Source organism: Anthonomus grandis, chromosome 10 (genome assembly GCF_022605725.1).
Source record: "Anthonomus grandis grandis chromosome 10, icAntGran1.3, whole genome shotgun sequence".
NCBI classification, from domain to species: domain Eukaryota; kingdom Metazoa; phylum Arthropoda; class Insecta; order Coleoptera; family Curculionidae; genus Anthonomus; species Anthonomus grandis.
Window position 1 is genome coordinate 17104858 of NC_065555.1, and position 21933 is coordinate 17126790.

Genomic DNA, 21933 nt, shown 5'->3' on the forward strand with positions numbered 1-21933 from the left:
AGATTGTTATATAATTTAACAGAAGTAATTACAAAACTGTTGTGTGTTTTATTTAAGTAATGTTGAGGTGAAACTATTAAAGACTTTGTCCTACTATTATTCAACAGTAATAAATTTAGATAGGTTTTTTGTAGCATATAACAAACATTAAAAATGAAAAGTGCATGTACTGTTAATATTTGGAGTTTTTTAATGTGAATTACACGCATGATCCCCTGTATGACAGCTTTGCATATGCCCTAATTACCGCTTTTTGTTGCTTAAAAACAGTTAAAACATCTGTAGAGTACAATGCTACTCATAAAAAACAAAAATATTCAAACAAGTTTACAATACGTTGAAAGGATATTCAAATAGATGTACTATGAATTCATAGAATTTGGATGTGCACATATTCATTGATTTTTAGTAAAAAGGAATTAACCTAAGTTAGCCAGTAACAAAAATTAATAACAATCTAAATGCTAAATCTAATATTATGTTAGTTTATAACTTTAAAAATTTTTCTTTAAAAAAGTTTAAAATTTTTTCGTTAAGATTCAATAAGTTAAGATTCAAGCATGTAAAGATTTTTTTATCCTAGTAAATTATTTTATTTCTTAAATGTAATGGGAAAGCATTAAATAATCTGGGAATTGTGAATAGCAGGCTTCTTTAAACCGCTGCAAAATTAATGGTTTCAGTTATCAACAATTTATTTGAAACAAATCGGGTTGTATATCTGCTATTGTAATAATTTCTCGGCTAGAAGATATTGATAATTTCCTGATTAAAAAGTTTGCAACCTTTGAAAATAGTTTGTTCTGCTGTTCTGTATTAAATTTTAAACACTATCAAAATTTCATTCACCAAAATGTAAATACCAAGAAATTTAAAAGCATTCCGAGGAATGTTATTTCCAGGCCATAAGGAGAATTGAATATTATTATATTGTTTTTTCTATATTTAATAACAATGAATTTGCAAAAAAAACCACTTTCTTGTTAGCTGTAGTCCCTTTTGTCACCCTAAGTCTCAGAGTCCACATGGGACTCAATGTGGTATCATCCGCATATTAAACTGTAGTTGAAAAAATAAGCCTATATAAAATTAAATGAAAATTAGAACACAAAAACAAAACAAAGGTTATATCTGATAAAATAAAAGTATATAAGTATTAAAATATAAAAACTTACTATTATCACTATTTTTAACTTAAACCTTATACCAGAAAATAAAGCATTACGATTGATGTAAGTTGATCACAAAAATATTCCTCCGCATTATGATATGGTTTGCTAACTAGAAGGTATTTACATTGGAATTTTTTAAAGTCTTCCAAGTTTCGCAACTTAAGGCTTAAGTGGTTGTACAGTTACTTTGCGTCATAAATAAATGATCTCTTTAATTGATTATTAGTGGGTAATGGTCCTCATATTTTGTGACTGTCGAGTGAGAATTTCCCTTTGCACAATTAAATACCTATACTTTCTAAAAACAAATACACACTGTCAAGAATAAATAAACGAGGTAGTGTCGTAATTTTATTTCTCAAAAAGACAGACTCGCATGAATCCCTCAATCTAATATTGTACATGATTCGAATTGCTTTTTTTTGTAAAATAAAGTTAGTTTGAAATAGGTAACCACTGCAACTACCCCAAAAGGAAAGACCATATCTCAGGTTACTTTCAATCAAAGCAAAATATGCCATTCTCATTGCACTCTGATCCAAACCCCCGAAAATAGCCCGTAAGGCAACATAACCGGAAGACATTCTTCTTAACTAGGCAACACTGGGATTTTTAAAGTTAAGTGACATGGAACAATGGGACTGACCTCTGTGGAACACAACAATTAATAGTCATGTTGAGTCTGAGTCACAATCTGAATAGGAAAAGCTCTGAACTCTGGCAGAAAGGTGGTATGTTCTAAACCCATTTAATGACGCATCTCTAAAACTATATATTTCATGCTTCCGAAGTAGAATTCCATGACTGACATAGTCAAAAGCTTTTGTCAAGTCACAAAACACCGCCCCGATCTAGATAGATATTCTAGAAAATAAAAGAGAGCATCAGTAGTACCTTTCTTCTTCCTAAAACTAAATTGGTTTGAATTTGGTATATTATGTTTACTCAAAAAACCAAGGACAAGTTTAACTGGCCTTTCTATGATCTGAAAAAGTTGGAAGAAGGGATATGGGCCTATAGTTTGCGGGACATAAATGTACAATGGAACAACTATAGCCCTTTTTAGTATAGTAGGGAAGTAGACATTCAAAAAAGAAGTATTTACCACATCAACTAAAGAAATTCAAAACAGAAACATCTAATCCCGGAATATCCTCATAAACATTCCCACCCTGAAGCTTTCTTGTTTTTTATTTGAGAAAATATGGATTTTAATTCGATGTCTCCTGGACGCTTACACTAGACAGAAACTTGTTTACATACCAGTTATTGTCTAACTGATTCAAAATACTATTAATCGACAATATTGAAATATTCTTTTTTTTCTTTAGAGCCGTCACATACACACGTCAGTACACGGCAGCCCATTACACCATGGTGTTCTATACAGAAGTCTTCCAGAAGATTCGTCTTCAATTCAGTCGCATTACGAGCAAAAGTACGACAACGATCCTAGCGGCGGTAGTAGTGTCGCGGGCGAGGATAACGATGACAAGTCGGGGTTGCTACATGCTGCTCTGCCTGCACAACCAGGAATATCTAGGTGAGATGGACACTAGGGGACGGGCCGAAAAATTTTTTTTTGAAAATGTATTTGGTATAGTGTTAAAAAGTTGAAGGACATGAAAAAATATTTACCTGTTTTTTTTTTTAATTTAATTTCCTCTTATTTTTTACCGCGCCCCCCGGCCCTTAAAAGGTTCAAAATTTCAAGGTCATATTTGTTTTTTGGTATAGTAGTTAAAATTTAGGTATTGACGTATAAAGTATCCACAAAAAAAATTAAAGCGAAAAAATGACTTAAGTATATAAAAGCAGCTCTTCACTTGAGAATTTGATGAACCTTTCTAGAAAAGTTTTATTACAGGTGGCTTTATTTGGTAAAGTATACCATATTTCATCAATTACTCAACCCAGAACGCACCACGAGGAGGTGGCTGCTTAATCGAGTTCCACCCCCATCCCCCCCTCCTCCACACCACCGTGTCCTTTGGTTTTTTAATAATCTAAAAAAGATGCAATTTACTTAGTTAACTTTACTTTTCTTTTATTTGTAATACTCTTCCTTATTTTCATATGATGGAAGATCACTTCTACCTTCAAATTTTACTCGAATGTAGCCATCTCTTTTGTCATGGCACAAACTTTCCCTGATGCTTCAGTGATAATTTTAACACATCTCTCCACAGCTTGAGTGTGACATGGAAATTTATTTAACATAATGACCGATTTTTGCTGTATTGCTTCCGTCAAATCCTCATTTGAAATGTCCATTAATAAACGAGGTTCGGTCACAAAGCATTTGTTCCAGTCTATAAGATCGGTGTAGTCTCTGGTATTCCAGTTGAGAGCAGGTATTTTAAAAACTCTTAGATTTTTTTGACCTTTAGCATTTCTTGACTTTAAAATTCGACGAAGCCCCAGTTCTCGTATATGACTCCGCGAGTCAGTAATCATTCCTAACAGAATGTTCTCGGGATGGGCAAAGTAAGCGTTAGTGCTTATGACATCATCAATTATTTTCTCTATGTTTTCGGGAAATTCTCGAGACAAAATTATAAATTGGCAATGTTGCGCTCCATACTGGCACAATGGTTTCGTTTTGATATGAAACCACATTGGTGCTTAAACCTTCATAATAAAGCTTGATAAAACGACCAAGGTGTCAGAAGGTTCACTGGTTCATATATATAAACGTAATACCCTGTTAGCCATTGTTAACCATCGAGCATGACTTAATTTTCCTGGATTTTTTTTGCTTAGAGTATCCGAACAAGTTCCAGTTTTAATGGCACAACATATATGATATAAGTACTGCTGATCAGTACTTAGATCTTCTTTATTTATTTCAGGTAAATCAGTTTCAATTGAATGAAATTTTTGAACAGGTCGTGACTCGCAAGTTGTCAAAAGTGATCCAATGGGTCCTGAAAGTGAATGTGGCCCTGTAGTTTTTCCATCCAAAGCTTGCAACAAATGTCGAAGAGGTAATTCGTTGGCGTGAAGCAAACATATCAGCCATTGGACGGGTTTTCCAATCTGCTTTTCCATTAATCTAATCACATCACCTTTCCAGCCCGTATTAACATTTGTACCATCACAACCGATTGCCCTAATGGAGTTTAAACTTATTGATTTGGCCTTTAAACAAGAAATCATACTTTTTACAATATTGGCAGATGTTCCAGATCCTTTAATTGTTAAATGGTCAAGATACTTGCTTTTTGGTTCTTCTATAAGAGCTATGTGTTCTTCTTGTCTGATAACACGGCGTCCTTCACTTAAAACCATAGTCTGATCTTTTCTTCCATCAAAATAAATTCCTTGTATCTTAATTTCGATATCACAATTTGATTTAGTTAGCTATCTTTTCTTCTGTAGGTCCCTTCTAATTTTTTTTTTGTCAATTATATTGACTGGGTTATCTGAAGAAACTAATCCAAAATCTTCAAGGGTAGCAGTGGCAATTTTTGCCACAGTCCTATTCGAGGCACCATTAGATAAAGCGACTCGCATTTGGGTTTTATTTTTATTTAAGGCACTTAATACTAAATCATTTTCTAGAGAATAGCAGTGGCGAAGCGTACGAGTAGACAAGGTAGACACTGTCTACCCAAAATTATTCAGTTATTTGTCATTAATTTATGATGTAATTATTTTATATAATTGTTGAATTAAAATTAAAAAAAAATTAACACAAAACGTAGTCGCTGTTCTTACTATTATTATATAGTATCTAAACATGATTAATCCGAAGGCGCGCCCCGCCTGCCGCAACGATTAAAATAAAAATACAGGGCTGACACCCAATTAATGTATACAACCCAGGAAGACACATTGATATTTGTCTTCCGAAATTTGGAGCATCTAATCGAACCAAATACGCATCAAGCAGGCTACAGAGGTCCGGCCACATCAGCATTCAGCCTCTACGTATGCAAAATTTACTCGCGGGAAAGACATTCGAGCTTTTGTCTATCGAAGTCGACCAGCTATTTTATTATGCTGTCGGCCGCAATACATCTTCAGTTTGTTTTCTGCATTTCGGCATTTGGTATTTGGTGCGGGCGCGTGCGATAGTAATTTAATAATTAGTATTTTAATTTTTGGGTGTATAGAAAAAGTTTTTTTAGTGGAAATTTTAGTGGTTATTTATAAACGACTGTTAGATATCGGCAATTATATTTTAGTTGTGTTTTTTTTGTAAGTAGTATTTATTTTAATCTATCTAACTTTTTATGCTAGTGGTAATTATTTTTTTCTTTTTTATATCACTACATAATTTTTTCTTTAAGTTAATATTTCATGCGCTTTCATTCTCTATTTCATTAAAGTAAATAATATTGAATACAAATTTTTTTCTAATTAACGATTTTTATTGTTTGTCTACCCGAAAAAAAAGTTCACGCTTCGCCACTGGAGAATAGGACCACCTAAAGTTTTCGTCTTGTGATATATCATCATATTCTTCACTAGAGGAACTGTCTTCTAATGGTTTTTCTGAAGTGGTATCTTTTTGGTAACCTGAGGGTGATTAGGCTATGCGTAAATATTAGTGGACAGGGCCGGCGTAAGTTTGGTTTATTGATGAAAAATGATTTTAGGTTGGGGCGCGGTCAAATTTTATTTTAAAATTTTGAAAAAAATACAACATTATTTTTAAACCATTCCATAAGTTTTTTTCACTTTACCAAATAAAATTTCGAAAAAAAAAATTTTCAGCCTTTTTCGGCCCGACCTAAGGACACATCAATTAACATGATAAATGTTGTACTCACTAAGGCCACTACTCCCTTTAGTTGTCACTTAAGTTTTTATTACTAATTTTGTTTTAATCGCAGACAACAACTAATCAACAGCCCTTGCCCGATCTGCGGTGACAAAATATCCGGTTTTCACTATGGCATCTTCAGCTGTGAGTCCTGCAAGGGCTTCTTCAAAAGAACCGTTCAAAACAGGTAAATATTGTGCATAAATATTGTTATTTGTTTGATCTTGTTCATGCCAATATACAAATTTTACTTAATAATTAATTGATTAACATTTGGGTAATGCATTATACTCTGGGATAACATTTGTTTCTGTTTTTCAAAATAATAATAATATAACAAATTACAATATATTTTGACTCACAAAAAGGGCGAAGTTTTGTTGATTATGACAAAAGTCTTCCATTTAACCCTTAGTTCATAAATTTAAATTAATAACACACAACAAAAAATTTTGTTATAAAGAAATAAAAATTGTCATATACTAATCACAATTTAAGGGTACCCTAAATTATTTTAAAACAAAAGTAGCATACATACAAAATTAACTACCCAAAGTGTTTTTATCATTTTTTGCAAAGTAAATATAAATTTAGTTACTTTAGTTATTCAGCAAAAATTTAGTAATTTTTTGATAGATAATTCCATGAATACAGTTTAAAAATAGACTATTACGTTATTGATCCATATTTAGCTAATGTAGCTGCGACATGTAAATGGAGATATGGTCATATTTCCTCAAACCGAATATGAGTTTTGAATTATTTCAATTTGTCTTTATCTAAAAATCACAAGTAATTTGTTTAAACTTCAGCATTAAAAAAGGAAAAATGGAGTCGCAGATAATTCTTTTTATTGTAATATCAAGTGCATATCTCTTATTGAGATGCATAAAGTAGTCTCAGAGAGAGGTACGCCTCAGTAATAATTAAGTTGATATGCTCTGTAAACTTTAGTTTATTATCCAGTATTTTGGCAAGATTCTTACTGGATTTTTCTGCTTTTAAAACTGTTCCATTGATCTGAATCTTTAATTCTTGTGAAAATTCCTCATTCTCCATATATTTATTGTTTCCAAAGAGCATCAAGTGACATTTATTTGCATTAAGGACCAAATTGTGTTCTGTGTAAATATATTTAGGAGACTTGCTACTGCCAACGCACTATTGGGTGCAAAGCTGGTATATATTTGTGTGTCATCAGCAATTAGATTTTTTTTTATTTGAAAAACATTAACCTTATTGGGCGGTAATTACTACTCAATAGAATCACCTAAAAAGGGCATATTCATTAATTTAGATTTTAACTTAGAATTGTTGTAGCAAACTACTTTTCCACCTCGACTTTTTATCGAAAATAAAACCAAGAATGGATAAAGTAATAAATAAAAAGCCTGTTGTAAAAACACGTACCAAGTATCAGATAAATATATACCTATAAGATAACACTATAAAGTTAAATAAATATTAGTTTTATTTTTGATAATCCTTAATGAAGAATTGTTTAGGAAAAATTATGTTTGCCTACGAGGAGCCCAATGTCCCGTTACGGTGGCGACCAGGAAAAAATGCCCAGCTTGCAGGTTTGACAAGTGCCTGCAATGTGGGATGAAATTAGAAGGTACGAAGGTTTCACTGATAAAAATAATATAATTTCTATAATATTTTAACATTTTAGCTATAAGGGAAGATAGAACGAGGGGTGGCAGATCGACATACCAATGCTCTTACTCCCTACCGCCTTCGCTGGCTTCGCAGACTGAACTTAGGGCTAGTACGACAGATTTAAGGTCAATTACACTAAAAAATTAAAATAATAATATATTCGAAGTTTCCTTATGTTTAGGCAAGGCTTGGGAGATCACCATCCAGGTTTCACGATAAAACTGGAACCGCCCGATGGCCTGCCGTCACATCACAGGAGAAACAGTAACTTGCCCGGCTCCAAAGGTGTCCCGCCATTATTGCAAGTAAGTAACGCCATTATTGCTCTAATGTTAATGTGGAGATATGATATATTGAATGGCATATTTGCCGCACACATTCCTCTTAAGCAGCAACGTAAAAGAAGATTTCCAAATTATTATTCTCGAGAATTGATTAAGAACATTTATAGGAAAGAAAAAGCTTTCAAGGACTTTAAAATGTACAATTCTCCATTCTTTCAAAGTAAATTCCATTCTCTTAGACGCCTTATTAAACTACAAATACGCAATGAATATATGTTGTATACAGGGTGATTGATGGTTGATGGTACCTTAGACTAGAACTACCTTAGAATATTTAAAGGGATGCATATTATTGTCGTTCAGAATTCTTTGCACAGAATAATAAGTTAGGCCTAAATCATCTGCTGCACTCCGGATGGAAGCTTGTGGATATGCGTGAAAGTAGGCTAAAACATTCACGATGTTGTCCTCATTAGACGTTACAGGCTTGGGAAAACTTGTATCATTTTTAAGTTGTGAACCAAATTGTATAAAGTTATTTTGTATTCGCAAAAATTTTCTTTTATCGATTTTTTGTAAATTCGGGTACATTTCTTTGAACTTTCTGCATGTTCTTGCTACAATTTTGTCACATTGTCCATGAATAATAAATAGATTCATCAAAACTTCATTTGATTAACTATTTCTTTCCATTTTAATGAATTTTTAGGTCACTATTTTAAAAAAAACACTTAAGCGTATTTACTATTAATCCACTAAATGTCACTGTCAGACATCAATAGCATAGCATTGTTTCATCATGACCTTTCATGGCCAACTAAAGCAAATATGTCAAAATATTCCGATTTTTACAGAAAATTGCTTTTATTTCCGAAACCGAACTACTTCGATATAGGAACATAATACCTCTTTAGACAGGGATTTTAATTTCCTTTTAGAATATGTTATAATATACAGGGTGTTCTATTTAAAAAATGCACTTTTTACCATGTTTGTATCTAGCGGTAAAATCACTAATTTTGAGCAACCCTGTATAGCGTAGAACAAATTTTCATAGTGAAAAATAATGTACAATACTTCCATAAATTACGTTTATAATTTCAAGGTTCTGCGCGTTCCAGTGCCGTAGTAATACAAATTTATTTGGATCTATGTTTTCGTCAAAAAATAAAGAAAATAATTAATTTCTAGAAAACCACTAAAGATAGGTATAGGAACACCTTATACAGAACCAATCATAAAGTGATAGCGGATCGGAAAATAAAAAAATATACAGGGTATTCCATTTAAAATAACAAAGTTGCTACTACTTTTTGGTATAAGCGGCAACGCTGCATCGCTAAAAATATTTTTAATCGTTAGATCATCAGCTAAAACCCATGTTGCCAAATTTTCAAAAAAAAATTATTTTCCGTTCTCCGTAAACGTCTAAGGTACCATCAACCATCAATCACCCTGTATATCAATTACCGAAAGGAATATTTCTTTGGATCCATCTAGCTTTTGGAATCTTATTGGTTCTAAGAAGGCTAGCACCAGGATTCCTGGTATGATGAGGCTACCCGATGACGTGGTAATTAAAGACCCACAAGACATAGTTGATGCTTTTGCACTGTTCTTTGGTGTTTCCATTCGTCTACGTCTGATAATGTGCTCCACTTTGACATTTCCAACGTTGATGCTTCCCAGATTATTTTGGCTAATAAAAAACTCAAAAATAAGTTAACATCTGGTGTAGACGGTGTACCTAGCTTCTTGGTTAAAGATTGCATTGGTGTCCTGGCTGATCCGCTGACCTACATGTACAACTTAATACTGCCAACAGAACAGATTCCTGAAATTTGGAAGACTGCTAAAATAATACCTATTTTAAAAGCTGGGGACTCTGATCAAATCGTGAACTACAGGCCAATCTCATTACTCTGTAACTTGTCAAAAATTTTCGAAATTATCCTGAATCGGTCGCTATTTAGTCACGCAAAAGAACTCATCTCTGTAGACCAGCATGGATTTTTTAGCAAGCGATCTTGTGTTACTAACTTATCCTGTCTGTCTAGCCACATCTGTGAATCACTTGATGTTAATACTCAAGTCGATGTTATTTATACCGACTTTCAAAAAGCCTTTGATCGGATAGATCACTATATTTTGCTGCATAGAGATTATTTAATTTATTTCATTCCTACTTGATTGGTAGATCTCAATATGTCGAATATGAGGGTTTTAAATCGAAACTTTGTAACGTAACGTCGGGTGTGCCACAGGGTTCGAACCTGTGTCCGCTCCTGTTTAGTTTTTTTTATAAATGTTTTGATTGAGTCACTCACTTCTCATAGGCTTTTGTCGATGATTTGAAGCTATATTTAAATGTATATGGTTTGGAGGATTGTGTTTTTTTTGAGAACTGCCTAAATACATTGGAAGTATGGTGCACTGTTAACAGGTTAGGCTTGAATGCTGCTAAATGTAGTGTGGTCAGTTACTTTAGATCAAAAACACCCTTAAATTTTGATTACTTTATTAATTATACTATTTTGAGTAAATTAGAGCAAATTACTGATCTTGGTATCACCTTTGACTCTGAATTTACATTTGTTCCACACTTCAACAACATAGTCAAGTCAGCCCTGAGAAGGCTTGGGTTCATAGTTCATCATACATCAACGAAGTTCTCAGAGTTTTACTTTATATTACTCTATATTAAGACTGCTTACTTTACTCTATATTAAGACTGCTTTTCTGTTACTTTGTGAGATCAAAACTGGAGTTTGGCTGCATTATATGGAACCCACTCTATCAAAACCATGTTGGTTTCTTTGAATCTGTTCAGCGTAAATTTGCTAAGTGTTTGGCCTTCAGGCAGGATGGCATATATCCAGTTAGAGGGTTTGATCATCAGCAACTATTGGAACGCTTCCATCTACATCCATTACATCTCAGAAGAATGATCTTTTCTGTAAAATTCTTGCATGGGTTACTGAATGGATTCATTGGTACATCCCCTAACATTATTTCTGCCAAGGCCTCATACTAACATCCTGTTGAAATGGCCGATATAAATTTCTCTCCGGTTTATGTGGTTGTCGATATCTTGGTGAATCATTGCTCTTGGGATTAAGACCCATGTGTTTAAGTTATAGTTAGTAGGTATATTGCAGTTAATTTAATTTAATTTGGTTGAATATGTGATTATCTTGTTAAACTTTTATAATTGGGTTTTTATATCATATTAATAGTTATTTGTTCTAATTTTTTGGATAACTTTTGAGGTTGTGACTTTACTTTTTTTCTTTTCTTTTTATTCATTCTTTTAGGTTTGTTTTGTGTTTTTTTTCTTTAAACTATATTTTCCATTATTTTGCAACTGTTTCCTGTTATTGGGCAAGTTGTCTGCTGGAAATAAAGGCTTATTATTATTATAAATAAGTTTTTACAAAATCAAACTTTTTCGATCACAGGTTTTTATCTAGTATGGACTTACAAGAATAGGGAATAACATCTTGAGATCTACGAATAAGATCACAAGCAAGTATTCGCAATGCACTGTTGAACTTGTTTCATAGTATTTACTTCTCCATCATGATATAAACATCAAACGATTTAAATGGCCCCATCACTTAATTACTAATTAAATTTATAGTATAATATAGTATAATATAGTATAATAGTTTTGACGTATAACCTTAAATTTTCCTTACTTAGGAAATAATGGACGTGGAACACCTGTGGCACTACAACGAGTCGGAGCTAACCAAACTTAGTACGGACGGTCATTTAGGCAAAGAGGGCGCCACTGGGGCGGTTCATAATCTGTCAAACCACCCTTTGTTGGCCGGCACCGCCCTCGCCGGCTCCACCGACACCAATCCGGATTTCGTGGCCAATTTGTGCAATATCGCCGATCACCGACTGTATAAGATCGTCAAGTGGTGCAAGAGTCTTCCTTTATTTAAGAATATCTCGGTAAGTTAACAAAGTATAGTTTTAGAAGATAGGAAAAGGGTTTATTAATGTTTCATATACGGTTTCAAATAAAAAAGTAATTTTCATACAAACTTATTATAATTTCATTACTTCCAAATTTATGGAGCATCTCCTATCATTATTTCTTGATAACAGCTTGATGTTATCTACACAGATTGCGAAAAGGCGTTTGATAAAGTCACCAACTCTTATTTTGTTGGATAGATTATTGAATATGGCATTTCTAAAGAGGGATACCTACTTATTAAGTCTTATCTGATGGATAGAGGACAAAGAGTGAAAACTTTTCAGAGCCTTATGTAGCCAAATTTGGAGTGCTACAAGGTTCAAACTTAGAGCCCTTACTTTTTATTGTGTTTATTGATACACTTGCAGATGTGGTGAGCAATTCAAATTGCCGATCGCATATAAAATAATTCGATCGCAAGCTGACATCCATCAACTGAAAAGTGATTTGGCTATTAATGTCCAGGGTACAGTTAAGGCTGTTACTGACTAAAAACTAGCAATTTAGGTTGTAAATAGTTATTTCTTTTTGTTTTTTTTTTTTGATTTTCAATGATAATTTGTCTTTGTATTAATTTTCTTGTTCCCTTTCTACTTTACATGTAATTACCAATCTAGTGTCTTTGGTGTTTGTAAAGCGTATCATTAAATAAATAAATATATTATTGATGATGTTTTCACCATATTTAACAGCAATCATATACAAAACTGTTACCATAGAATTCTTCTTCTTATTATGAATAATTATTAATTATTATGAATAATAATGAGAGCTGCATGATACAGAAGCCATTTGATTCAATTTTAGATGAAGATGCAGTTTTTGGTTGCCAATCCATACATTTTAAACGAAAATGAATAACTTTAAAAAGGCAAATTTTATCGCTTTATACAATGCGTTTACACAACGTGATTGGTCATCATTGGAATCTTCATTATCTGTTGAACATGGACTTAAAGCTTTTTATGATACAATTTTTCACATACTGCATAACTTTGTACCAAGATATCAAGTGATTCCTACGAGAAATTATACAGGGTGGCCCATCGAAAACAGTCCAGCAAGGTTTGGAGCCGTTTTTTAAAAAATGCTCGGACCCGTCGATTTTTGATTTTAGGGGTACAATTTTTTTAAATACTTTTAACCTTAACATCAACCCCTTCGCGGGGGTGTCAACCACCCTCAAAATCCTAAATAGGAAGGGGGTCACGTGATTTTAAAGGTCTTTTTATTGTAGTTACAACTGCCAAGTTTGAAATTGCTAACTTGAGTTTTCGCAGTATGACAGCTTCTCAAAGATTTTGAAACAATACCGTTTTATTAATACTTTTAGCGCTAATTTTTAGAGGTTCTTGATTTACAAAACAAAAACGCTGGCACCCGTCGATTTTTGTTTAAATTTTTAACCCCACAACTTCAACCCCTTAGCGAGAGCAACATTCACCCTTATTTTTTTAATGGGAAGGGGTGTGTTGTGATACATCTTTTGAAAGGGCATTCAATTTTCTTTACAATAGCGTTTTGTTTTTTAAATTTGAGCTACGCATCGCCAAGCAATGGAATTCTAAACATTTTACTGGATATTTTAGGTGTGAGTAAAAAATTGTTTTTAAACTATCAAAAATCAGTCAACAATCCGACTTTATCTTCAGTAAACAAGTTGAGGTGAATTAGTTATTTCTGTGCTTTTCTCTCGATTCGATAAAGATGGTTTATTCTATTGCGGAGAGAGTGGAAATTATTGAATTATAGTTTATAAACAATCAATGTGCAATACTTATGGCATTTTTGTTTAATGATAGACATGCAGATAAACATCATTATGGTTACATCCTAGTAGCAAAATTTCGGGAAACTGTTTCGGTGGCAAATTAAAAACGGTATATTGAAAAATTCAATGAGAAATGAGGCAGTAGAAGTCGGTGGTCTCGGTGAAGTTAGTATGAACCCTACATCAAGTCCCAGAAAACTTTCTCATGTAACGGGAGTCTCGCGGACCACTGTACAGAAAATTCTAAAACTTAATAAATGGCACCCATATAAAATTCAACTTTTTCAAGAATTAAATGAAGATGATAACGACCGCCGTTTACAGTTTTGTAAAATAATGTCCGAACTAATTTTAAATAATCCCAACTATCATTTAAATGTTTGCTTCTCAGACGAATGTTTATTTTTTTCTAAATGGCCACTGTCAACCGTCATAATTGTCGGTACTGGTCCGACACGAAGCCAAGGATCTACCATGAGGTTGATACTCTCAAAAATTAAACGTTTGGGTTGGTATATTGGGTGATCACATAATTGGGCCATTTTTCTTACCGGGAAATTTAAATGGAGATATGTACTTAGACCTTTTGGAGAATGCCGTTAACCCAACATTGATTGAAATTATGGAAAATGACCAACGCTACCATGAAGAAAATGCGATATTTCAGCAAGACTCTCTCCTCCCCATCATGCATTACCAGTACGTCAGTGTCTGGATGAAACGTTTTCTGGTAGGTGGATTGGGAGAAGGAGTGCTATCGAATGGCCCGCGAGATCACCCGATTTATCTCCTCTTAATTTCTTTTTGTGGGGACATCTGAAATCGAAAATTTATGCCACCCAATCTGAATCGTTAGAAGATTTACGCAACCGCATCATTCATGAATGCCAACAAATAACACCCGAATTCTTCACAATGTCCGGGAACACTTTGAACAGTTGCTGTACAATTGTATGGAGGTTAAACGGCGGAAATTTTCAACATTTAATAAGATAATGCGTTAAGTACTAATCAATAAAATTAAATTAGATTTCTCTGGAACCCGCAGCTCAAATTTAAAAAACAAAGCGCTATTGTAAAGAAAATTGAATGCCCTTTCAAAAGATGTATCACAACATACCCCTATTTAAAAAATAAGGGTGAATGTCGCCCCCGCTAAAGGGTTGAAGCTATTGGGTTAAAATTTTAAACAAAAAATCGTTTTTCTAAAATTAAAAATCGACGGGTGTAAGCGTTTTTGTTTTGTAAATCAAGAACCTCTAAAAACTAGCGCTAAACGTTTTAAACAATGGTATTGTTTCAAAATCTTTGACATGCTGCATACTGCAAAACTCAAGTAAGCAATTTCAAACTTGGCAGTTGTAACTAGAAGAAAAAGACCTTCAAAATAAGCTATCCTTTGACTCCCACTCCTATTTAAAATTTTGAGGGTGCTTGCAACCCCCGCCAAGGGATTGATGTTAAGGGGTTAAAAGCATTAAAAAAAATTGTCTCTCTAAGATCAAAAATCGATTCGTCCGAGCATTTTTTAAAATTTTTTAAAAAAGGGTCCCAAACTTTAGCTGGACTGTTTTCGATGGGCCACCCTATATTACTATGTTATAGTTAAAAAATGGATATTACAAAAAATATAAAAATACAGTAAGATTGATGATTTGACGAAAATAATCTATCTTTTAAATTACTTTGAAGTATATGGAAAAAAGATATCTCAAAATTCTCTTTATATAGTGAATATTGACAATAATGTTGTAAATAACGCCAAGTTAAGAGCAGAAAAAATACTCAATGTCCATAAAAATATGTTTTAATCTGAAACACCATTTTGTAATACTACTGAAATATTACATTCTTTTGCTTACTATTTTTAAAGATCTTTGTGAAGACAAAATCTTAATATCGATAGCAAGGAGTTTGTAAATAATATTCCTACTATAAATAAACATTTTATATTTTTCTGAAAGGGAGATATTTATAGTATTAAATAAACTGAAATCAAAATTAAAAATACATCTGGTTCAGATCTCATTTCTGCATTTATTATTAAAGATTGCAGATATATTTTCGTTAAGCATTGTTTTGTTTAACTTATATCTTCGTACATATTCTCTCCCTGCTTTATGGAAAGTCGCCAAAATATGTATGTATGATGTGTAATTTCTGTAATTTTTTTTGTGATTTTAATTCATGATAGGCTTTTTTCTCTAATCAAAAATATGATTATTTCACAACAGCTATGACAACAAATCTTATGATAATAACTCAGAAAATCTCCGAAGCCATAGATAGTGGTGACCAAGTTGATGTCATCTACCTTGACTTCACACAAGCTTTTAATCAGTTGGATCATAGTTTACTTTTTAGTAAACTAAATCATTATGGCCTTTCAAATTCTATTCTTGCTCCTTTTCCATCGTAACTGTGTGAACGTAATCTTTTCCGACGTCCCCCAAGGGTCTGTGCTTGGGCCGTTATTGTTTAATATATTTATTAATGATATTGGCGGTAAACTCGACCGTAGTTTTTTACTTTACGCAGATGATATTAAATTATACACACGGATTAAAAACATTTCTGATTGCATGAGGTTCAAAATAATCTTAATTTAATTAGCAATTGGTGTCTTGATAATGGTTTTTAAAGCCAAATCTAGGAAAGTGTAATTTTATGACTTTCACTAGTAAGTTAAAACCGAGAGCCTTCAATTACAATATAAATCAAAATGTGAGTTCTTTTTGGGAATCTCGGAGTTTGTTTCAATTCAAGACTGTCTTTTAATATTTAGGAGATTTCTTAAATGTTTATGGTATAAGTGTGATCAAGTGTACCCACCTCTGGGCTCTCTACATGAAGATTTACTTGTAAGATTTAATGTTTTTTTCTCAATTTGCTCTTATGCTTTTATAAATAAAATTCTGCTTTTTCATTTGAACGATTAATGTTTCGATTTTAAGAAATTCTATGTAAGGTTTTTTATATTTTGTTACATTTACCTTTTATTTAAGTTGCATTATATATTTGTGTATTTCCTGCTTTGCAGATGGTTCTGTTTGACCTATAAGGGCTGTCATATACATCGCGCCCCCGGATGCGTGGCGTTCATAAAATAACACTAAACAAATATAAAACTTCTTTTGAGACACCTTGTATATTCTGTAAGTAAAAAAATCCAGATCAAAATCTTCACATTGCACATCAGTTGCCACACACATGCTCTCAAAAATAAGGCAACTAAACTATTTATTAAACCACATCCAAAACCGAACACACACCATTACAGGATTTGAAATTTTTCAGGGGGTCAGGATTTTACATTGACTAAATCCTAGTTAATGATTTTGCTAAGACTATTTGGATTGGAGACTAGTGTCATCAATGAAAGATGTATATTGCCCATGTGTGATTACCAATAGCAAGTCATTAAAATCAATGAGAAATAAAAGTAGAACAAGGACAGAGTTCTGTGGCATCCCTACCGCGTCACAACACTATTCCAATTCAGGAACTCAACTATTTTGAAATTGTGCCCCGGAAGTATTTGACTTCAAGTTGTTGCAGTATCATTTTAAGAAATACACAGTTAAAGGCTTTGACAAAATCACAAAATACAACTGCAGCTACCTCCCCATTGTTAAGATATGGGGATATAATTAGCAGAAGTATCCTCCCCCTGTTTAAAAATCAACAGTAAATTTATTTATTTGTTAATTCACAAACTGATTACAGAGTGACATATATTTTGTCTCAAATTATAAAAAGCACAATAAGCAAAAAATAAAAATCCAAGCTATATACATAAATTCACAAATAAATCTGCCTAAAATATTAATTTATAAATTAATTACATACAGATTAAAATGTTTAAATATATACACAAAAAAAACACACAAGACACACCAGTAAAACATGTTATAAATATTATCAAAAAGTGAAAATTTTTTTGACTTCATACAAAATTGATAGAGAAAAATTTATTTCAATTATAAATTGAGTTTTTGTAAAGCCAATCTAATATAAATATAAATCTAATATAAATATAAATCCCAATTTCACTTCAAATGATTTTGGGTTTTTAGTTCTTTTGACAGAAGATTATATACTTTTAATAAACTTTTATTAGTGGCAGTTAAACGGACAGCAGATATATTTATACTAAAATTATTTCTGAGTCAATAGTTGTGTAAGAAAATAATTTAAATTTGTTCGAATATACACTGCACAATATAAATAGAACTATCTGTAAGCTTTTAGACTGGGATATAGTTGACGACAGGATTACCTTGAGCCCTTTAAAAAGCATTGTTCTGATATTTTTTTTGTGCAATTAGCACTTAATTTATTTTTGTGCAAGTACCCCAGGATACTATGGCACAATTAATGGGTAAACATTAGCATAATAATAAGACAACATTTTTTTGTTGAGCACACTTCTCAATTTCCAAATAAAGTTCTAAGTACTCAGTTTACCAAGTACTTAATTAATGCGAGTACTAAACAGCATTAACTGAGCTCTATTTAAATTCGATAGAAATTCTTTGTCTTTGTAAAAATCAAGCACCTACTCAATGCATAATCCTGCCAATCTCTTAATTTCAGTTAAGGAACTACTTAATACAATATAAGTCATATCATAAGCATATAAAATATTGAAAGCTTCTTGAAACAGACGACTACTAGCATCAATAATTATATTTTATCACTTATCTCATATTTTACTTATTATACAACTTTTTCTGTTCATTATAATATGACGAAACATATAAGATACATGCTATTACTTGAAAAACTTTAGAAAAAAAATCTTAAATTTCAGATCGACGATCAAATTTGCCTCCTGATCAATTCCTGGTGCGAACTTTTACTATTTTCCTGCTGTTTTCGATCGATGTCGAGCCCTGGCGAAATCAGAGTATCATTAGGGAAAAGCATAACCCTCGCCCAGGCCAGAGATATGGGCATGCAAGCCTGCATAGAGAGAATGCTAAACTTCACCGAACAGCTGAGAAGATTAAAGGTGGACCAGTACGAATATATTGCTATGAAAGTAATCGTGTTGTTGACTTCTGGTTAGTTAAATTGAGTTTGTGATCCAATCGAGTATATATTTAACAACTCTTGTACGTTTTAAGATACTTCGGAACTTCGAGAGGCCGAGAAGGTGAGAGCGTCACAAGAAAAAGCACTGAAAGCGTTGCAGGATTACACGTTGTCACATTATCCTGAAAGTCCCGCGAAGTTTGGGGAGTTGCTTTTGAGGATACCGGAGTTACAGAGAACTTGTCAGGTAGGTTTAACAAAAATTTGTGAGGTGTATCAAGGTAGCACGAATTAGTTTGATTTTGGTCATTTTCACAGCATAATATAGTTTTTAGGTTTTAGATTTTTTGTCCCCTAATATGTTATTATATCAGTAGTTTGCTGTTTTTAACTGTAGCCAAATCGTAGTCATAATTTTGCTATTTTTGGTTAATTTTGGCTTTACTTGTCAACGAGTAATTTTAGTATAATTTTAGAGTCGAAACGACTCTAAAATTAGAAGTTGGCTTTTTATGACTTGTTTCCAATTAATAGTCAAAAGTTGCCTTTAATTATGAAAAGATTGCAATTATGTTACTGGCCAAAATTGCTGCAGCATTACAAACATAATATCTTATGACAATTGTTAATAACTAAAAATGTTAATCTTATTTTTATTATTTATCGATAATATAAAGTATTTTGTTAATTGACGCATTTTGTGTTGAAATGTTTAATGAAATTTTTAATACTGTAATCGATACCCTTAACCCAATTTTTTGATTGGCAACCGCATTAGTACCCGCCATTGCAGAATAAAAGCATGTGCAATATGTAAGCATTCCCTCTCTTAATTCGGTAGTGTTTAGCCAGACTTCATACCAATAACCTAGGGTAGTGTATTTATAAATTTCAAAATTCGATCTCCATCTCGTTCGCAAAGGGGTAAATTGAGTAGCCCACCAGAGAGCACCCTCCTCGGTATACCAAAAAGAACATCTCAGGTAAACGGTCTATCTTTTTTTCTGTTGGATTGTGCGTTTTTCTTTTATTCATTTAATTTCTCTCATTCAATGTTTTAATAATTCCTACATCATCCTTTTTTTTCTATCCTAGCCTCTATATTTTTTCTTTTTTTGGATGGCATTTTTAGTGCTGATGAGAGTTGAAGTGGGAAGGGTTGGGTTAGGGAAAGGAAAATAGTTGATCGTTGTAGATCCGAGACGAGGCCAAGCTTCTTTCGGCCCTGTCCTCCATGAGGAAATTGACCGTTCAGTTCTCCGCCGGACCTATTTGTTATAGAATATGTAAAATGTATTTATACTTACCTTAACTGCGTCTGTGGGTAGATAAGTGAGGTAAATACGATCGCTAATTTTTAAGAAAATAAAAATACATTTTTAAAAAAATTGCTGATTTAGGTATAACTTGATAAAAATATGAACAATATCGTGTTATACTAAATCATTATTGTTCATTTTATTTTGTCATACGTTTTAGTATCACCAATATTTTTAGGTATAGACAGGTAAAATCTCCAAATCGAATCGATTCAATCGACAGAAAATCATTAATAATACAAATCTTGCAAACACAATCAACGATTAATAAATGCTGCCGCATCTGTATAATTGTTGTGGATCGCCTCCATGCACCACCTATTAATGGTGGAAATATTAGTTGGCCCTGCGTCAAATCATTATCATTCGGATCGGAGGGGATAAACAAATAAATGAATAATTTTTGCACGTTACGGAATAGATATTAAAAAAAAACAAAGAATTGCGTATGTAGGAAATTGATTTAGCAACTTTGCAGAGGAATATGTCACGCCCTATTAATTGCTCTCTGCGAGACTCTGTTCGTCGTTGTCCGACAATACGTGCTACAATACTGGGGAGTTAGATTTCATATAGATAACTATATTTCAAGTGACTTGCACAATTCGCATTGATCGTAAAAGACGGAAAGTAACGGTGAATTTACAAAGCGCCCTTCACGTAGGGTCGAAAGTCGCGAGATTAAAACCCGTCCGACCTAAGGTTTGTTCTCACTGCAAATTTCTTACAAGATTGAAACTGTTTCCAAACCATTCTTGATGCGCATGCGTAAAATATTACATCTTCTGATCGATTTGAAACCGTCTGTGCGAACATCAAATACGGGTTGAGTGGAGAAGAAAAATAACCTCACTTTTTTATGCCAGTGGGAAATGAGAAAATAAATAAAACATAAACAAAACGAAATTTACACTACAACCTTAAAATAGCTGTATATTATTAATAGATTTTAAGATTGTGTGATGATTTGCTACTTCAGGGCTTACTCTAAAATGGTCGAGAAATTCTATTCTATTAAATTGAGACACAGTTTCATCAAAATAGTTTCGATTTTTGGGCCTTATCCTCATATCTTCTTTAAAAGTCTGTGTCAGAATCAACAAAATTCTGATAAAATTCTTCCGACGATTCAAAATCATTTCCTTAAAGTGTATTATTAGACTAATCCAACAATTTAAAATACAATTTTTCAAAATGAATATCAGGGACTTTACAAAACGACAAAATACAAACAACAATTTAGAAGTTATGTTCATATTCCGAAGATCGGCGTTGACTGGCTACACGAATTCTCTGACACTTTGCTTGAAATAAATCCGAAAACAAGTCTGACTATCAGATGACAATCAGAAATTTGTGTAAGAACATCAAACTTTTGATTTGAATCCGATCAGAAGCTTCTGTGCGAACGCATTTTACTCTATTGCGCATGATTATTTGTCGAAAACTTGTTTCTTACTGCTGTGAGAACAAACTTCTACACTTGCATCAACAATTTACCTGCCCCACATATTTTTTATTGTTTTTTAGAGTGAAACTTTATTAAAAAAGAACTTATCACCATATGTGATTACAAACAAATCATTGTCTGAAAGAGGTTCGCATCAAGTTTTCGGTCATCCAACATCTTTTTTATCAGCCCTTTTCTGTTGTTCACTCCTGGATGTAGCCCTCCTTCATGTTTGTCTACCTTGTACTGTCCTGTGGTCTTCCCACAATTTGTTTTGTTTGTCTTGATCGCCAGTGTGTCAATTTTGATTGATCCTATCGAGCTACATGCCGTACCCATTGCTATTTTATTTCAGTAATACCCGTTTATATATTCATGATTTTGGTTCGTTGTCGCATTTCGCATATTATTCTATCTTCCAACCTCCCTGATGACATAAGAGTTGTGTGTCGCTGGCTCTTAGGCTATTAACCAGT

The 21933-nt window shown here is 32.9% G+C and overlaps 1 protein-coding gene across 2 annotated transcripts in view; it reads left to right on the forward strand.

The window, feature by feature from the left end:
• LOC126741442 (nuclear hormone receptor FTZ-F1 beta) overlaps positions 1-21933 on the forward strand; it is a 127520-nt gene that overhangs the window by 102604 nt on the left and 2983 nt on the right. For both annotated transcript variants that reach the window (XM_050447847.1, XM_050447848.1), the window contains exons 6-13: positions 2504-2715; positions 6014-6130; positions 7449-7561; positions 7619-7730; positions 7787-7910; positions 11592-11852; positions 18465-18717; positions 18781-18935. In XM_050447847.1, coding sequence (XP_050303804.1) covers positions 2504-2715; positions 6014-6130; positions 7449-7561; positions 7619-7730; positions 7787-7910; positions 11592-11852; positions 18465-18717; positions 18781-18935 — 1347 coding nt within the window. The remainder of the gene's footprint in view (positions 1-2503; positions 2716-6013; positions 6131-7448; positions 7562-7618; positions 7731-7786; positions 7911-11591; positions 11853-18464; positions 18718-18780; positions 18936-21933) is intronic.